General features: G+C 33.1%; 2 protein-coding genes and 1 pseudogene across 10 annotated transcripts; 2 read left to right on the forward strand and 1 right to left on the reverse strand.

Moving 5' to 3' along the window:
- Positions 1 to 7,427: 7,427 nt before the first annotated feature.
- LOC107951898 (mitochondrial Rho GTPase 2) lies at positions 7,428 to 13,435 on the reverse strand. 2 transcript variants are annotated; one of them, XM_016887094.2, is made up of 14 exons: positions 13,032 to 13,435; positions 12,589 to 12,721; positions 12,343 to 12,492; positions 11,826 to 12,002; positions 11,502 to 11,753; positions 10,513 to 10,581; positions 10,310 to 10,365; positions 9,951 to 10,032; positions 9,083 to 9,294; positions 8,867 to 8,936; positions 8,519 to 8,631; positions 8,076 to 8,226; positions 7,803 to 7,989; positions 7,428 to 7,686 (listed from the first exon to the last, which is right to left on the reverse strand). In XM_016887094.2, the coding sequence occupies exons 1-14, from the start codon at positions 13,235 to 13,237 to the stop codon at positions 7,619 to 7,621; spliced, it is 1,926 nt and encodes a 641-aa protein (XP_016742583.2). In that variant the 5' UTR covers positions 13,238 to 13,435; the 3' UTR covers positions 7,428 to 7,618. The 2 variants fall into 2 exon arrangements, with proteins under 2 accessions (XP_016742583.2, XP_016742576.2); XM_016887087.2 differs by having other exon boundaries at positions 7,428 to 7,692; positions 13,032 to 13,423.
- A 276-nt stretch (positions 13,436 to 13,711) lies between these two features.
- On the forward strand, positions 13,712 to 16,101 carry LOC107893573 (pentatricopeptide repeat-containing protein At4g02820, mitochondrial-like; annotated as a pseudogene).
- A 1,587-nt stretch (positions 16,102 to 17,688) lies between these two features.
- LOC107894838 (uncharacterized) lies at positions 17,689 to 19,616 on the forward strand. Of its 8 annotated transcripts, none has more exons than XM_016820034.2 (5): positions 17,689 to 17,932; positions 18,015 to 18,080; positions 18,817 to 18,988; positions 19,066 to 19,155; positions 19,253 to 19,616. In XM_016820034.2, the coding sequence occupies exons 1-5, from the start codon at positions 17,792 to 17,794 to the stop codon at positions 19,423 to 19,425; spliced, it is 642 nt and encodes a 213-aa protein (XP_016675523.1). In that variant the 5' UTR covers positions 17,689 to 17,791; the 3' UTR covers positions 19,426 to 19,616. The 8 variants fall into 8 exon arrangements, with proteins under 8 accessions (XP_016675523.1, XP_016675525.1, XP_016675526.1 ...); XM_016820036.2 differs by having other exon boundaries at positions 17,701 to 17,932; positions 19,078 to 19,155; XM_016820037.2 differs by having other exon boundaries at positions 17,708 to 17,932; positions 18,814 to 18,988; positions 19,066 to 19,175.
- The last annotated feature ends 162 nt before the right edge of the window (positions 19,617 to 19,778 follow it).

The raw sequence follows: 19,778 nt of genomic DNA on the forward strand, positions 1-19,778 counted from the left end.
TGTAATACTTGGGTGGTATAATGACATAATAGAATGCCATAGATTATTGTAACTTTTTTATGCTGTAAAATTTAACATATAGATTATGGCTTATAAGCTAATGACATCATGTAACTTTTTGTTAATGTATGAACATTATGTTTGGATGTAAAATATAATTTTCAAGCTATTTATTACTTCTAATCTTTTGCTTTTTAGTTTGGAAGATAATTAAATTATTTGTTTTACTAATGATATTCTAACACATTAAATATGCATTACAGTTTAAAAATAATAAAGTAAGCTATATATTATTTTTCTAATCTTATATATTTTTATTAATTCATATTTTAATAATAATTATATTAAAAATGTTATTAAATTATATGTTATTATTTTTATTAAATTATATTTAATAATACCCCTATTAAAATTTAATAACAATAACAATAATCATCTATCTAAAAAAATTCTTCTAAGAGTACTTTGGTCATTTAATCTTTTTTTCTTATACTATTACAACATCTATTTGATTGAACCAAACACAAGAATACTATTATAGTTCTATTTCATTCTAGTTAACTAAATAATTAAATTACTTATTACAATTCTATTTCATTCAAATCATCACAATTAATGAGATTCTGCATAAAAGGATGAAGCAGCTACATCACTTGACCTCTGCTCTTTATCACAACTTGTGGTTTCAAACCTCCCCACTACATTGCTCTCAGATTCAAATGACCATATGGTGCCATGTTTCTTCTAGGATAAAACATATAAAACTTCAACTTATTGTGTTGATTCTTTCTTCAATATTTCTAAAGGCAAATGAAGTTAAATAAATTAATTTAGGAAAAGGGAAAAAAGGAATAAGCTATCTAAGATAAATCTTTAGGAAAATTATAATGAATGGGAAACTTTAAAGCATCTATAAGAAAAGTTAATTATACATTTTCAGATTCTTGTTCACATTAATATAGGTACAATAATTTTAGTTATAGATGAGAGAGATGATTCCAAATCAGTAGTAGACATTGTAAAGGCAATTTCTAGATGAAAATCATTTTCATATAGTAGGTGAAAGAGAAAGGTCGATATATGATGCAAAAATCTTAGATTGGGTTAGATAGCTTTATGATTTGTAGGTAAATAGAATCCTTCCCGATTCGATGTTTGATTCAAAGAAGAAGAATATCTGAAATTTAATCAATGGTTTGACACGAGGATTTCAACTTTTCAGAGGATCTATGAGGCAATACCCCATCTTCTTTCTTTTTTTTGTTTCTTTTCTCCCTACTCTCTTTCAATCGTGGTATTAGAGGCATATAGGTTGAACCCATCATGATTTCGCATCACACACGTGGAATAAATAAAATGATAATAGAATGTCATATTTTTAAAATATATTAATTTTCATTTTAATTATTTTAAAATTTAAATTTCACATATAATCTTTTTCTAAATACTCGTGAATATTATACTATTATTAAATGGACTCGATCTTCTCTTTGTACCCAGATCTTGCAAAGTTTATGTAAGCTTCAGCATCGCCCCGAGCTATTGCTGCATATTTTACCAGCATAGGTCGGTTTCTGCCATTAGAATGCATGAAAAGATAATATCAGGATCAAATCAGAAGACGGCCTTACAAAAACAATATGTCTTTCCAACCAGCATTCTAGTTTAATCCTCTCATATATTTACATTTTTCCAACTCCAGAAACTAAAAGAAGATTCCCTGATTCCTTTAACTAAATGAACCCAAAACCTCTCAACTTTTGAATGTAGTTCTTCTTCCATTCATTGTCCAAATTTACAAGTCATTTCGCTCACCATATGCAGGAAACAGATTGAAGATTTAGAAAGTGAAAACAAAAGTAATGCACTAGAGACCTGTGCTGTTAGCAAGCCCCTCGGTAAGCAAGTGGTTTGAATTTTCCTTTTCCACAGCTTCACAAAAAGTTGCCAACCATGGATCATCAACACGAGAAGCAGAATTCGGCCATTCAGATTTTGTATCCCCATGGTCAAAGGTTGCATCCATGCCCGTGGGTTCCGGTTTTTCCATTTCTGAGTTACAGATAAAAAAGAGTTTGTTTTAAGAGATCCCTAAACTTGAGTTAAAATTAAAATGAAAGTGCTACGTGTCATTCAATTAATTCGTCAATAATTTGTTAATAGATTACTAAAATTTTTAATAATAAATAATTTAAATAATTATTTTAATTAAAATGACTAAATTAAAAAAAAAGAGTTAAAAAATGATTAAAATAGGAAGAAAATTATTTCGAAATAACTTAGTGCTATAGTTTACCCTTTTTCTAAAAGACTTCGAAAGAAAATCATTTTGAAGATAACTTTCTTTTTTTTGTTTTTATCTGGAACTTCCTGTTTTAAAAATAAATATCCATAAAAAAGTATTACCTTAAAATATTGGTCAAATTTTGCTATTAGTACATATATTATGCGTAAATTATAGATTTAATCTTTGTATTCTAATTTGATCAATTTTTTCTTTTTCTTTTTAATTTTGAAATTTTAGTTTTAACCCAACTGTTTAGGTTTAGTGTTTAAAGAATATGTGTTGAAAGGTGTTGATTTTTGGAATGCCAGACTTGCTAGCTGGATTTGGAGGAAGATTTTGAAGCTTCTTTTTTGAGCTGTTTTTCTCTTGGGTGGAGTAGAGATATAGTTGGCGTAGATTTGCACATTCTTAGGCATTCCTTGATTGCATGGATAGACTCCCAACTAAAGATAGTCTTATTAAAAGAGGGATGGGGACTAAAATTGAGAGTAAAATATCCTTTCTTTGAATTCTCTTTTATCAAATTATGCAGAATTTTAGTACCAATGAGCAAGTTACATTGCAACATGTAAATGATATTGTATCAGAATTCTGCTTCTTTTTGGATAATTAAATTCATCACTTATCTAAAAAAAAAAACCAAAGTTTATGTGTTATTTTAATATTTATTCTTATTATATATTTCTATATATTTAATTTTAATTTCATAACATATAAAAATAAAATAAAATTATATATTACAAAGTAAAAAATAGGTCAGACCGAGCTCAAATTTTGAATGTTAGAACTCAAGCCTAACTCATATATTTTAATAAGCCTAATTTTTTTGTCTAAACCTATTTTTTATTTGTCCAAACCTTTCTATATTTTGTCAGGTTTTTGAGTTTGGTCAACTAGCCTTGCCCTTGAATAAGTCTACTCAAATAGTAGCCCCTAAACCTATTATCTAAAATAGTGCATCTTTATTTTAATGAATATAATGTGAAAACAATATGTTGAAATCACACTACACATGATAATATGTTTGAGTATAAGATTTTAAAAATAAAATAATTTATCTATTTGGGAACATGAATTTGAAATTTGAAATTTGAATTACACTTATAATGTAAACAATAATAATAAAATACACATGTTATAGACAAGTTAGTTGGGATTTAATATAATATTTATTTGAACAAGTATAAAAATATGAATTTGTCAAATCCAAAAATATTTTAATAATTTCAAATTCATTGCTAAATTGGTATCCAATAAATTCATGGATTTAAAAAAATTGCCATGAATTTACATTTCTAACTATTTTTACACTATTTTCAAAATTTAAATTCCTGAATGCTTCTTTAATGAATTTAATTGCTACTAGTAGGTGAAGACTAAAATTTTAAAGTTTAAAAAGTACAAAGATTAAAAATACCAAATACATAGCATAGGAAAACTTAACTCAAAATAATTTTCATTTTTCCTTTTTGGTTTTCACCCAATGCAATATCTAGTAGTATATATGATGTGTTTCACTTTTGGAATTAGGTAGGACAGGGCTCACTACTATAATTGTTAACGTTCAATTATATATAATTGCATCATTGAATCACAAGTCCTCATGTTCCCTACCTGCTTAACAATGTGTCCTTAATTTCATAACCACAATTATTTCATAAATCCTTCTAAATGATTAAAAACAACGGATTTAATTAGCCACTACCTACATTACCCAAAACATTTCTCTATTTGGCAAATTAAGAGTTGTAAAATAATTAAATATAAATAAAATATTTATTACAGTTTCAATCAAATAACTATTATGTTTTGTATAAAACAAAGCAAGTGATAGTTGGAAAAAGAAAAATACTGTCGAGAAGCACGCGGCAGAAAATATAGAGTCTAGTCTGAGCGGCTCTTTTTGTATTTCCAGCGTTAATTGCAGTTCTGCCTCTGCCTATGGCTCTGGTATAAAAGAGAGTGGGAATATACCCACCCAGATTGATGGCATTGGCAATCAGTGAATCAAAAATCTTCCTTTTTTTTTCTGCTCCATTTTCCTTTCTTTTTACAGGATCCTCCCATTTCACATCAATGATCAATCAACCTTGTCTCTTTTATTTATTTCCTTGACATTTTTACAGAAAATCAAAGAGAGCGCATCTCCTACCAGATTCCCCCCCTCCCCCTACTTTCTTCTTCTATTATTATATTTTTGACCAAACGGATTTGGGCGACTCTCTATAATGATATTTTTTCTATTTACCATAGATTTTCTGAAGGGCCTATATGATTTATTTTTCGTCGTTTTGTTTGTTTTCTTCTCCAAGCCGAAACGTGGTGGTGGACTGACTGGAAAGTGCAAACATATTCAACAATCTACTGAATCTGCGCTTTTGGATTTTGGATTTTTTTTTTATAAATTACACTAACAGTTATTCAATCAATTTTGGAATAGCTAACAAAATAGTCACTTAAATTTTAATTCAACCACTTAACTTTTGAAAAATAATAAAGTAGCCGCCACTATTTATTTTTTGTTATAGACGTAACGGAGCTATCATTTTCCGTTTAGCTGCATTTTCCATCCCCTATCACTGCTCTCCCCACCATCCAACAGCAAAGTTTAATTCTTCAATCTTCGCTATCCTTTCGGGCTCATGTTCCTCATCTTGTTCTTTTGTGGTGAGATTGCTCCTCCGATTCTTGCTGTCGAAGCATCCGGTTTGGAAAGAGAATTTTTTGGCAACGGAGGTCAAGTGGATGGTGGGGAAGAGGGAGAGGGATGAGAGAAGTGATAAGGGGATGGAAAATGGTACCTCTGTTAAGTTCGTAATAGAAAACGATAGTTCCCTTACTAACGGAAAATAATTAGTGGTGATTATTTTATTATTTTTTGAAAATTAAATAACTGAATTAACACCTGAATGACTGTTTTATCAATTACCCTAAAATTGAGTAAATGTTGGTGTAAATTATTATTTTTTTAATCAATGAATTTTGGACTTTTAAGTTGATTTTGTAGGGACCTTCTTATAACTCTTCGCTGTCACATTCTTACTCTAATAAAACCCCATAAATAACCTATTATTATTTATTTATTTTAAGCAAATAAGTTTTATTCTTTTCTTTTGTTCATGAAATAGAAGCACTTTATTTTAATTGAAAAACAATATTATGTTTTAAAATATTAGTTAACATTTCATACTAAAATACAAAAGTGAGAACGATGTAACCAAACTTCACTAATTTCAACAAACACATTAAAATATATATATTTTATTATTATTTTAGTTTGATAAACTTTATAAGATTATAAAATATTTAATCTAAAACTTAACTATATGATTCCAACAATTGTAACCTATCAAAATTAAACTAAATAGTTTAAATTGAACATTCATACCATAACATTCCAAAAACTTGCTTAAATAATAAGATTATCAAAATGTAAAATTACTTAACACTGATATATTACTCTATTTAATTCAATTAATTAGAAAGTAAGATTCTATTGTTTGATTGAGGAAATGTAAAATTATTTAAAACTATATTTTACCTTTTTAAAAAAAATTAAAAAGTATATTTTATTTAACTGTCCTCATAAAATTTTATTTTATTTATAAATTAAAAAATTTCTCTGATACATTAATTCCTTATCTTCAACAGACAGCTAGGATTCTGCTTTGATCCAAGAGACCAGAAAAATGAAGAAAAATATGATTTTTTTTATTTAGATATGTAATAAATGGTTTAAAGGCCAATTTGACCAAAATGATAAAAACAAGAATGGTAAGTTGTTGTCAAAGTAATATTTTGAGCAAAATGTAATATAATAGATTAAATATTAATTTTTCTCAACCTATAATAACAAATAAATATAGTTGTAATATTACTTGAAGAAAAAAATTAAAGAATTAGAGAATTCATTAGTTTTATTATTATTTCATTTTTAACAATATGAATCAATGTCATTAAAAAGTAAAGAGTAAATTTGCAAAAATATCACATTACCAAGGGAATATTAGAATTCCTAAAGAGGTCAAAAATCTTGACACTATTGAGAATGTTATATTACTGACTCAAGATAATGTTTAAACTTCAAACATTAAAATTTTACACTGAAATCTCACATTACCCGAGAATGTTACATTCCTTGAACCAAATGCACCCATTTTTAAAAAAAAAAAATTTAGCTAAAATAAAATTTCCAAAAGTAACAGAACTTATTTGAACAAATATACTAGTTTACAAATTAGTCTAATCTAAAATAATTTAAATTAGTTTCCAAACTTAATCTAAATTAAATTAAAAGCATAGTTTTTGTATCCTGAATAGATCTATCCAAATAACATACGGGTCTAACTCAACTCAGATAAAACCGATCCTAGCTTTTCACATCCAAACTCACTTGACCCCATAAGAGTAATAATAACTTTATTAAGTATTATATTACAAGAATAATAGATATTATTTGAACAATCATTCAGGCATTTCAAGGCTTCTCAAGTCAAGCTAGATCTTGAACAAGCAAAGTTGTAAGTAACAAAGGATGGCCCGACCCGACTCATGAGATAGTCTAGGCCTAAGTCCCTTTGAAGTAAACAGCATCTGGGCGCATGGCCAAGCAGCCCGTCACCACAAGAAGAAATTTCGTTCACTAGGCTTTTTTGTCATTGGTCATTAGTCATTACCCATGTATTATTCTACCATGTCCATGAAAAGATCATAAAAATATAGTGAAGGAATGTAGTATCCTACTATTTCAATTCTAATCCTACCATTTTAAAGTTCATTTCTTCAAAACTGCTATTTTGGTATAACCATAGCTAGGCAATATCACCAACAGATCATGCATGTAAGGGGAAAACAAACAACCATCTAAGGACTAAGGGGGCAACATTGCTCCTTCCCAACAAGAATTGCCTATATACCTGCCTGCTACTCATAATGAATCTAAGCCAACTAACTAGTTCATTTTTTTTTCCAAGCTTGGGAGCTGTCCACAAGGCAATACAAACAATAATACTTTACTCCAAGGTTCACAGATCCTGTCATGACAGACAATTGGCATGAAATGCCACCATGAAATTGATACAAAATTGCATGTAGTTTACATATAACATATTTCAGTAGACAAGGGGAACAAACAAGAAACTTTAAATAAAAGGTAAATTATTTCATTCAATATAAGTGAAAGTAGAAAAGATTACCTCCTGCCTTGCTGAAATAATTGTCAAAAATTATTTACAGGTATCAGCTTGAAAACCCAAACAAGGATACATGTACTGACCATTTATTTGAGTTGCAAATGCAGACTAAAGAAATAGCTGTCAATTAGACTATCTTTCAAGTATTCTTCCTTGCAGCATAGGCGCGATAAGCTGCTAGTCCGACCACAGCAACAGCAGCCCCCACTGTAACTTAATCACAAACCCGGTTATTAACAAGCAAACTACAACAGCAACTATTATATTGTTCATTTCCATTGAAAGGAGAGAGATGCATTAAGAAATGACATAATAATATTAACCTGAAACAAACATAAGTGAGCTATTAACAAGCCGGCGATATCGCTTTCTTTTCTTCCCTTTCTCAGTCTCAGGAATGCTCAGATGAGGGTGTTCTGCTGCACATACTATTCTAGAAAATACACTTTTGGAATCTCTTAATTTCACACCTACAGGAATTGGGGCTTCCATTCCCAACTGCTGAGTAACCTGAAACAAAATAGAAATTCACACCATATTCAAATATTGCCATGGTTTTATTGGGTAAACAAAGCAGCCAATGATAAGATATTTACTCTAGCCGAGTTTTGCAGAGACATCGGAAAGGGATCCAAGTCATCCTTTGCTGCAATGAGTAGGCAAGGCACTCCATAACCACTTTCCTCTCCTCGCCTAGCAACATCCAGAAGCAATTCTCTAGATCTTTTCCATGAATATTCATCTGAACTGGCAATAGGAATACACTATCATGTAAGATAAGAAACTATTTACAGACATATCAACAGATTTCTACAGCCCTTTGAGGTGTTGGTTATTCTTCAACTTCCACCCACAAGCTAGCAGATTTAGCACAACATAGAAGCAGACAAAGGGAAAAGGTAGGATTAGTTAGTAAAGGACATTCAAAACCACTAAACTATTAATTTACAGGGGTTCATAACCACTGCTCTATAAGTATGCTATAGCACCATCATATTCTCATCTTGCAGCTTCAGACAAATAAAATATTTAACTTTACCTGTCATACAAAAACACAGCTACATCACAGGCAGCCAAACATTCCCTATTGGACAGCAATTTCTTAACTCCATCTTCTGGTATCTCTTGCAAAATAAGGGTCTTCTGAGAACCCTATAAAGTCAACAGAGTCACAAAGATTGCCACATCAAATGTGAAAATTTTATCAGAAATGAACAGCCATGTGAAACTTCTCATTATAATCACCTCCTCTTTTGAAAAATATTTTACACCCCACATTCATGGTCAAGGATCTCACGGTGAAAAAATGGGGTGGTAAGAAAAGAAAGGATACAAGTGAGTTGCACAATAATACCAGGACAATAGGGCATCTATGGCTATCACTCACCCCAATCTGTTCAACAGCATTAGCTACATGACGTACATCATTTGTTGGAGTGTAGTTGCTTGAGAAAGGCCTGCAGTTCAAATATTATTCTCATGAATGAAGTCATAGTATCAAGAATCTAAAGACAAAAACAATGGTATAATTTTATCAGATAACCAAAGAAGCTATAGAACTAGTAAGATCAATCAGCTGATTACAAAGGTCTAGAGTCAACACCTTCCTATAAATGAATTCAACAAAGCAGACTTCCCAGATTTTTTAGGACCAAAAACAAAGCAGTGGAAAACATTTTTTTCTGTCTGCTTCTTCTTACGATCTACAGATCTTCTCCTAGTAACACGAAGGGCTGAAGTTGGATCACCACCATATCCAATGCAAATCAAGTTAGCCAAACAATATGATGGATCCAGAGTTGTCATCAAGGCCCACTGCAAAACACAAATATGATGAGAGTTACAGTTAAGAACTAGATTGACAAGATTAAAAAGGTACAAATATCAATTAATACAGAGGAAAAGAGAAACCCTGTGTCTAGTATTTTTTTAACAAATACAAGAAATAAATCTGGTCTTGGAACCATGAATTGAAGTTTCCAGCTAAAAGAGCCAAGAGAAGAGAGAACAGATAAATGCAAAATATTCACAGGAGGCAATCACATTTTTCTACACATGTAGACCAAAGCACCAGTATGACATCAATGTTTAATTAACCATAGTAGTGAAATGGTAAAGTATGTACTTCCATTGAGATCTGTGAAAGAATGTATGGAAGTATCTAGCAATATCAGCCATTTAATCATACTATGTACTGTAAATAAGTGGAGCTTCAAGGCAACAGCATCCTAGTGGTCAATTCTTATTGAGTTATGTTTTACATATGCAAATTAGAAAAATGCACGAAAAACTTGTGAAATCTTTAAACAATAGGATCCTTAAGACACTGTGCAGTCAGGCCAATAATGCAGAAAGTTTAGGATATAAACAGAACTCATAACAGGGATAAATGGCCAAGATAGCTACTAGGATGCCATCACCCATTATAACAAGAGTAAGAAATCAAGGAATGAGTAGTAGGCACAACAAACCTCAGACAAAAACCCATTAATAGTTAAATTTCCTTGAGGTGTTCTCTCTGCAGCGTCCACATAAGGATCCACAGTCCATGGACTGAATTAGAGACAACACATATGTTAATGGAAATATATTCCTGAAAATCGAATAGAATCGACGAGAAAATTGATAAACAGCAACAAAGGCTAAGTCTAAAAGTTAACTTGCCATACAAGAAAACGAAGATCAGTAGATTAAAGCAGTAGAAGTAGATTGTCAAGGCTTCAAGTGTTTTACTGCATTGATAAATGGAGCAGTAGAACTGTGCTACAGAAACACTGTTAACTCTAACATGTCTATAAATGAAGAAGATAGATCCAGTAACTAAATTCACCTCTCTGGTGCAGTTACAAAGATATCATCAAACTCGGAAGGTTGCAAAGATCCATCCTGGTAAGTTCAAAAAAGAAGAAGAAATACAGTGATTGTCCATAAATTTGCTTTATAGAAACTCTAAATATGAGAAGGAATTGTCATAAACATTTGTGTCTTCTTATTTCTGTATAAGTGATAAGTATTTGGAAGATTAACACGTACATTATCACTGTCATACAATCGGAAGATCCCACGCAAAAAGTCGATAGCTTCATTTGTCAGCTCCACAGTCTACAGGATGTATAAGAGTAAGTATATTGCTATCCTCATAAAAGTTGTCATGAAAGGAATAATAAAATTATAGGAAGTACAACTATTCAACAAGTAAAGAATTTGTTACTGGGACATACAGAAAAGGGAAGGCAGGTGGGGTGGGGGATTTATCAATGATGCAGTAAAGTAGTTAAAACTTCAGAACTAGTGATACATGCAACATTAAAGCTCCATATTTCCTTCATACTGAGATCCATTAAGCATGACAGAGCTGATTAATACTTTAGAATAAATCATTAAGCTAAATCAGGACTAGGACCAAGCATTAACATGTCAGGTGAAGAACAATCACCAAGTCATTATTCACAACCTCAAAGAACCAAACAACAATTACCTAAAACTTCAGAACTAGTGATACATGCAACATTAAAGCTCCATATTTCCTTCATACTGAGATCCATTAAGCATGACAGAGCTGATTAATACTTTAGAATAAATCATTAAGCTAAATCAGGACTAGGACCAAGCATTAACATGTCAGGTGAAGAACAATCACCAAGTCATTATTCACAACCTCAAAGAACCAAACAACAATTACCTAAAACTTCAGAACTAGTGATACATGCAACATTAAAGCTCCATATTTCCTTCATACTGAGATCCATTAAGCATGACAGAGCTGATTAATACTTTAGAATAAATCATTAAGCTAAATCAGGACTAGGACCAAGCATTAACATGTCAGGTGAAGAACAATCACCAAGTCATTATTCAAAACCACAAAGAACGAAACAACAATTACCATACATATGATTAATCAATTGCTTAGGAATTTAACCAATATATATATACAAGGAGAAGCAGACCAATAAACTTGAATGCCAATTTGGAAAAAATATTAGTTATGTGACATGTCTACTATCAAAAATAAGAGCTACCTGATCAGGGGCATGCTTGGTTGGAACTGGAAGAATATCATCCCTGAGCTTTAACTCATCATTATATCCAAACTTCCTCAAGACAGCCCAAGTTGTCTCAAGACGCCCTTTTTCTATAAAAAGAGCATGAAGAAAAAGGAACCCTTCAAGAGTAAGACCAAGGTCACTTACTCCTCCTCTTATCCTCTCTTGAACCACCCTCTTTACACCCACAATCTCAGCAGGTTGTAATGGAGCATTAAAACATTTAACCTGTTCATAAGTGCACAGCATGTCAAACTTTCCAACTTTTTAAGAGAGCCATGGTTAAGGACAAAAAGAAACCTGAAACTCATTCAACTCTGCATCACTAAGGGCTCCATCCATATCATGGTCACAAAGCATAAATATCCGTTTCAAAGCCCTAATACATCGAGGTTTCAGAGTTTGTTTCTCTTGATCAAATAGTGGAGCTGTTGGATGCAAAACTGCCTTTTGAGCATAATAGAATACATCAGGGACCTGGAGATTTTAAAAAGAAAAAAAAAGAACTTATATTTCAGCCCTCAAATCTGTAGTTACTAAAACACACAAATGGTAAAGAGATTTAACAAACATAAAGATAACATTTACCAATTGCTCAAAATTATAATAAAATAGGAAACACTTTCCAACAGGAAAAAAAGAATGGTGGAGGCTTGAATCACGATACCCACTAGAGTCTACAGCCACCAGTTAAAAGTTGAACTGCTAATGCTAATGCCAGAACATCATAAAAATAGATAGAGTAGCAACTGAAAAATGATTGTAAAGTTAACCTAGAAAATATGAACAATAAAAAAAAAAGACAAAAAAAAGAAACCTGAATTAGAGTAGCAGAGGAACATTCTATACAGGTCTCGATCTCCCTGAACTGCTGCATGATGGGTGCCATGACCTGTTCCAAGTTCATGGGCTGACGTTCATCTCGTAAATCAAGTTTGCACCCAACAACAATCACTGGCGCCTTGATCTATTCAGATAGAACATATAAAAATAATAAAAGCATGTCATTGAATGAGTAAGCAAGAAAATATATATTATGCAAATGGATTATGTCAATGCAAACCTCTAATTTACGAAGCTCGGGAAGCCAGAAGCTACTCAGACGACTGAGTGTCATAGGCTGATCACAAGCATATGTTAAAACCACGGCATCAGCTCGCTTCAACTCATCAATAAGCTTTACTCTGCTCTCCATGCTAAAGGTCAATAACAACGGCAAAGCATTAGCAATTCAGTATGCAGCCACAACTCATCAAACTTCTAAAGCCATTAAATTAACATTAGCTGCTTGCCTTTCTAGTATGTAATCGTTACTTAAACAAAATAGCAATTCTTACATTACAGTTCTTTTATCATTCTAGAAAAACATAGAAGATCAATACGTTCTAAAAAATGGTAAACCATAATTAATTTAAAAAAAAAAGTAAACTCTGGAATAGCCGGATCAACAAAAACAATAACTAATATAGGCGTACATAGATATTCGAGAAAGTTCCAAACCAATACCTTGAGGAAGTGTCAACAATGGTAACGGGGACGCCATCGGGATAGAAGTCAGAGGGGAGTCGAGTTGGGGGAAGAACCGCCGGAACATATTCGGGGAAAGCATCAGAAGCTGCAGCTGAGATGAGGCTGGATTTACCGGTGCCACGATCGCCGGAAACGACGACTCTCACGCCGGTTCGTACACCAGCTGCTGATCTACTAGGCATTGGAACGCTGTTGGTAAAAAGGAATTTGTGTTCGTCCTCTTTTTTTCCCTATTGGGTGGGTGCGTTGAAGGATTCAAATCAGACAGGCGAGAGAATAGTAGGACAGTAGTGGGGGGCTACCTATTGGCGATTATTAGCGAAGGAGATTTCTATTCAAGGTGTGTGAAGCAAGTGTAGGGCCGGTTTTGCGTGTACTAGAACTCGCCTTCTCTCACGGACAATTGTCTCCTCTTTATTGGGTATGTTTTAAGCCCACTGGGCTTTTCTATACCCAAAAGCAGTCTGATTTCATCCCTAAATTTTAAAATATCCTAATTAAAGTATAGGTAATGTATAACTTCATCCTAGTTTTCAGCTTAAAATGTCAGTTCAGAACAAAATTTGACATGGACTTTAAGGTCCGAGTTAATACAAAAGCTTACAAAAGGACTTAATTGATACGTTACTACTTAATTAGAATGTTTTAAAGCTTAGGGACTAATTTAGAATCTGGCGCATAGCTTAGGGCCCTCTAGTAAAAGTAACCCCGTTTAATTTGTTATAGGGCGGTGTCGTTTATTTGGTTCCCTTAATTTTTCTCATAAACCCTAAACCCTGATCGTTAGCCTCTCCCCTTACTAAAAAAATTTCTGACAATGTTGAGGCGCTACGTTCGGGCGTCCCTCTTTGCCGCGCGTTTTTTCTCGACTGAAGAAGCGGCGGCGGCGGAGAAAGCAGTAACAACTACTAAAAGCGCTGCGAAAAACTGTGGTGGCGGTGGAGTTGGACGAGAGACGCTGGGATGGAGGCTTATAGGGCTCGTGTATACCAAACGCAGCGCCGTGGTTACGATACGGAAATGGCTAGAGGAAGGACATACGGTCCGTAAGTACGAGCTCAATAAGATCGTCCGAGAGCTTCGCAAGCTCAAGCGGTATAAGCACGCCCTCGAGGTATCATTCTTACTTTCTTATTAATCCCTCCATTTGTCTACAATTATGAAGTTAATAGCATTGGGATGTTGCAATAAAGTCTTAATTTCAATTGGGAACTAGGTTTGATTGTGAATTGCTGCTCGTATTCTAGTTAACCAGAATAGATTGTTTTCTAAAGTTGTTTTTTGTTCTTCACCTTTCCCCCATTGTGAGATGAATCCCATTTATCGAATAATTGTTGCCTATAGAAACTGGGTATGAAGAATTTGCAATGAAATGTTTGTATTTGATAGTTGGCCTTATATCTATCACCGTGGTTATTTTATTGTAGTAGATATGTGAATGGATGAGATTGCAGCAAGATATCAAGCTTTTGCCTGGTGACTATGCCGTTCACTTGGACTTGATTGCAAAAGTCCACGGATTAACTAGTGCGGAAAAGTTCTTTGAAGACCTTCCCGAGAAGATGAGAGGTCAAGCCACTTGCACAGCTCTTCTCCATACGTATGTCCAGAACAAGTTGTCTGCTAAAGCTGAGGCTTTAATGGAGAAAATGTCTGAATGTGGTTTTGTCAGGAACCCACTTCCTTACAATCACATGATCTCTCTATGCATCTCACAAGGGGAATTAGAGAAGGTTCCTGCAATAGTGAAGGAATTAAAGAAAAACACTTCACCAGATATCGTTACTTTTAATCTGCTGTTATCTGTTTGTGCCTCCCTAAATATGGTTGAATCTGCTGGAAAAATCTTTGATGAGCTTAAGAAAGCGAAAATAGAGCCCGATTGGGTAACATATAGTGCATTGACCAATCTGTACATAAAAGGAAAACAATTTGAGAAGGCCGCATCTACTTTGAAGGAAATGGAAAAGAAGGCTTCTCGGAAAAATCGAGTTGTTTATCCCTCCCTTATCAGTTTGCATACAAACATGGGGGATAAAGATGGGGTTCAGCGAATCTGGAAGAAGATGAAATCATGCTTCCGCAAAATGAATGATGCAGAGTATACATGTATGATATCGACACTTGTGAAACTTGGGGATTTTGAAAAGGCTGAGAAACTCTACAATGAGTGGGAGTCTGTTTCTGGAAGCGGGGATGCTAGAGTTCCAAACATACTGCTTGCGGCTTACATCAATGGAGACAAGATGGATGTTGCTGAGAACTTCTATCAGCAAATTGTTCAGAAAGGTATTTCCCCTTGTTATACTACTTGGGAACTTCTTACATGGGGCTATTTAAAAAGCAACAAATGGAAAAAGTGTTGGATTGTTTTAAGCAAGCTGTTTGCAGTGTAAAAAAATGGAATCCAAATGAGAAGTTGGTCAGAGAAGTGTTTAACAAACTTGAGGACCTAGGTGATACTGAAGACGCGGAGAAATTGTTAGTTATTCTTCGGGATGCCGGCCATGTCAGTACTAAGGTATATAATTCACTTCTTCGTGTATATGCAAAAGCTGGTAAAATGCCACTTATAGTTGCTGAGCGGATGCAGAAGGATAATGTACGACTGGATGAGGAAACACATAAACTCATAAAATTAACAAGTAAAATGCGTGTGACTGAAGTTTCGAGCAGTTTTTGATGTTGTATGTGGAAGAGTAAGATTTCCTTTGGGATAAATTCCGAGTCATTTTGATGACAAAAAGGTGCATTACACTGTTGGTGACTCTCAGCCTGCATAATTCAATGCAAAATCGGTTGCAGAAAGTGTTCTAAATGATAGAACAATACATGGCAGAGCAAGATTGGTGACTCTCAGCTTGCATAGTTCGATGCTAAATAGGCTGCAGATAGTGTTAGAAATGACAGAACAATCCGTCTGAAACTCCATTTCTGATTGGTCTATTAACTGCTATTGTTGAATACAGAAAGTTCTATGTTAATTGCTATGAGCTTAAATGTACATTGCTCAGAAAGTAATGAAGGATGACACTTTTTCCTTTTACTTGATTGAAATCAAGAACTGCACCTTACTGCTTCATTATATATGATTTCAGTCAGCTGTATCTGAAAGCCAAAACCATTGCATGCTTGCAGTTGTTTACCTATAAAAACTGAACTGAAAAATCTCACCTGAATTTGCCAACAACCCCCCCCTCCCCAAGCCAAAAATCTTTCCGAAAGGGTGCTCCTACCCCCCCCCCCCAAAAAAAAAAAAAACCTCCCGTCACTTTGACAAGTGCCAAAGTTTTGGATAATTAGATAAACCTTTAGTGAACCGTGTATCTTATTATTGACAGATTTAGTAAGATTGACCTTTACCTTCGGACAAAATCATAAGTCACCTCTGCCAACAAGCAGTGAGTAGTTCACCAACATCATCATCATTATATTTGTTTAAGGTTTTGTTTACCATTTTTGTCAGCTAGAGAAGTGGACCTACTTTCCTAAACCAAACAGGTTTTTATTTTTCAATATATGGGTTGAAATGTCAGAGTTGGTGCAGTGGTTATGAACATTTGGCTCAAAAGCTATTAGCATATAGCTTTTCAGAGATGTGTGAGGCCATTATTTGTACCTTTAAACGCATTTTTTAATTAAATTAAACAAACTGAAGAAAACAGAAGGCGATGAGGAAAAATGCAATTGGAAGTGGGTTTACCGAAGCCAACCCAATCCACGTACATAGTAACCCTGGCTTGGCTTACATGAAAATACTTGAATACCCTCCACTAATTTTCTTACAACGGTGATATTCTATTTACATTGAGACGACTCATTTTGGTTTGTTTTTGGAGCAAACTCATTTTGGTTTTAACAACAAAAAACAATCAGATGGCCATAAACATATTAGGACGTTAAATATATATTTTTCTATTACGCGGTCAAAGAGATTCTCCATTTTATTTTGGATTTAATCTAGAATTTTGCTTTTAAAATGGTTTAATTATGTGAAAATTGTAAAAAGTTGTATATTTATTTTAATTTATTAGAATTTAATCCTTGTACCATAAGAAAAATGAAAATTTAATAACAATTGTAAACCTTCATCATAAATTACTAGCTTAGAATTAGCAATTTAGCAATTTATATAAAAAAATAAACAATTATTAGCATTTCAAATTAATGTGTTTGCTAAGAGATCAACTTTTAATTTTTATAAATTATTGTTAAATTCTGATAAATTAAAATAATAATAATAATTTCTAAAATGAAATTAAGAACTAGACTTCTAAAAATATTTGACCAAAAAGCTTTTACGGAACCCATTAATGATGATGAGTTAAATTTGGTGGCAGCTATTTGCAAGCTTTTACAGAACCCCGTTAATGATAAGGGAAAAAGACACCAAAGAAATTACAAATGAAATTTACGTGGTTAGGTGCGTAATTATAGTCGAAAACCAAGGTCAATCTACAATCACAATTCTTGTTTCACGCACATGCTGGAATTCAGAAACGACTTGGTTCACCATCCTGTAAGCCGAAACTGGCATGCACGCGCCTTTTCATGAAAGTGAATAAATTATTATTTTATATACTCTCCTTTCCATCAGGCCCTTAAAAGACAAGCCCTATATATAATCTAAAATGGATGCCATTTCACTCAAACTCTTCCGCTTAAACCTGTGTAGTTGAGTTGCAGGTTAGAAGAAGTTGAAAGCTCAAAAGCCTCCCCTTTTTTTCTCCCAAAGAATGAAAACTGAAAAGCAAATTTCAAGTTCAACAAAGGGTGCAGCTAGCGTCGAGGATATAGAGGTTGGGTTCGAAGAAGCTATGTCATGGCTGCCTTCTCATGTTCTCGACGAGGCTATTTGGGAAACCAAGATAAAAAAGGTCAGTCTTCTTCATCCTTATTATTTAACCATTCTTTTCTTCTTTTTTCCCGGTTGCCGATTTGTTTGGTGTTTAATTACAGGATGATGTGAACTGCAATTATCATCGCCATCGTTCCAAGTTGCCTGCTCAGCCTTTTTTTCAACCGGTATTCCTTTTTTTTTTTTGTTCTTATTTATATTGCTGCTAATTGTGAAACAAGTGGAGGAAGATTTTGGGTTTTACGAGAAAATTTTCGAAAAGCCAGGAATTAATTTATTTTGAATGAATATATATTCTACAATTTCCTGTAGTGAGTCTTTCCTATATAATTTATTCTTTATTTTTAAAAAATGTTGATGAATGATATGATGGGATGAAGTTGTTTGATTGAATTATTTAAAAAACATCATTAAACATAGAAAAAATTAACATTAATGAGTTGGAATAACTAATAATAAAGTAGTGGATTGAGTTTTAGCTCGATTGAAATTAATATTATTATCGGTGTAGGAATTTCGAATAAAAGTTGTGGCAGCACTACGAGTAATTTTAACATTATATAAAAAAAAACTAATAACAAAGTAATGTTATACTAAATCCCTAATTTTAACTAGTAAATTGACTCAGATAATAATTTGATTTTTAAGTTAAAACTTTAATTTTAAATTGAAATTTTAATCTAATCTTTTGAAATGGTGATTTTCAATAAAATTACATTTTATCTCTGTTTAAACATTTTTTAACAGAATGATAAATATTATCAAATTTTTCAGTAACTCTTCTTTACAACATTTTTCAAAATCAATTTTCATCTAAATAAATCTTGTATATATCTCATAGATTTGCTGAATGAATCTGATTTGATATTTTGCTTTGACATTTTGTTTGTTTGTTTAAAGCAGTGGAGGGGGAGCTGGAGACGGCATCAGAAACCAAGATATTGTGGCAACGGGGGAGCATCCGGAGGACCTGGAATGCAGGCATTCTTCCTAGATTCAGGCCAAAAATCTTGCGGCACTGGTGTTTTCCTTCCCCAGAGAGCTGGCACCATTTCTCATTCAAGCAGAAGACCAGGTATTTAACATTGTTTTATTTAAAGAATCAAATAGTTACTTGTGTTAAAAGTCTACAACATTAATCTCTTTTCCCAGCTTGTTCTCCAGTTCTTCTCCCTTCTCTGGTTGTTCAAGCTCTCAACCTCAACGTTCATGAATTAGGCCTCCAAATCTCTCCTCGCCGTGGTTTACCTCTTAACCTAAATGTATATATATTCTACTTTGTGTGTGTATATATTGATATTCGTTTCTGATACACGGAGTTACATTCATTTTCATGCAGATCCCAGAAACAATACAAGTACAAGACGTGGAGAGTTGAATAATTCGTTGAATAATAATAGTAATAATGGTAATAAAAATGGAAAGGATCATGCATCAACAAAACGTTGTGTGGTTTCCCAAACCGAAACTTCTTCGGCGGATATATTTCTTCCTAGAGAATGGACTTACTAGCCCTATACCAAAAACAAGGCCAAGATTAACCTATATTCCCACCCCCCCCCCCCAACTAGGTTATTGGCCATGTTACTATCATTGACTATGTTGTACGTGATACAATAAATGTTTTTTTTTTTTACTTTTGGGTACAAAAGTATATGTTGAATTAATAATGATGAAAAAGAAAGTTTCATGTGGTTTTTGTACATGATATATCCTTGACCTTGACATATAACATTTAGACCATTACATGTACCATGTTTAATCAGATTATATGTAATAAAATAATTATTGTTATTAAAATTTCCCAAGCTTCATTTTATATTTTAAAGAAATAAAAATGAAATCTTCATATCTTGATTGAATTC

The sequence above is a fragment of the Gossypium hirsutum genome, chromosome A08 (assembly GCF_007990345.1).
Source record: "Gossypium hirsutum isolate 1008001.06 chromosome A08, Gossypium_hirsutum_v2.1, whole genome shotgun sequence".
In the NCBI taxonomy this organism is placed as follows: domain Eukaryota; kingdom Viridiplantae; phylum Streptophyta; class Magnoliopsida; order Malvales; family Malvaceae; genus Gossypium; species Gossypium hirsutum.

Bases quoted from the DNA above. Each gene is read 5' to 3' on its own strand.
- LOC107894838 (XM_016820032.2), top strand. From the start codon at position 17,792: ATGAAAACTGAAAAGCAAATTTCAAGTTCAACAAAGGGTGCAGCTAGC. The intron at 17,933-18,014 runs GTCAGTCTTCTT...GTTTAATTACAG, and splicing joins GGGAAACCAAGATAAAAAAG to GATGATGTGAACTGCAATTA. The intron at 18,081-18,813 runs GTATTCCTTTTT...GTTTGTTTAAAG, and splicing joins CTCAGCCTTTTTTTCAACCG to CAGTGGAGGGGGAGCTGGAG.
- LOC107951898 (XM_016887087.2), bottom strand. From the start codon at position 13,237: ATGCCTAGTAGATCAGCAGCTGGTGTACGAACCGGCGTGAGAGTCGTC. The intron at 12,722-13,031 runs GTATTGGTTTGG...ATTGACCTTTAG, and splicing joins ATTGTTGACACTTCCTCAAG to CATGGAGAGCAGAGTAAAGC. The intron at 12,493-12,588 runs GTTTGCATTGAC...CTATCTGAATAG, and splicing joins CCGAGCTTCGTAAATTAGAG to ATCAAGGCGCCAGTGATTGT.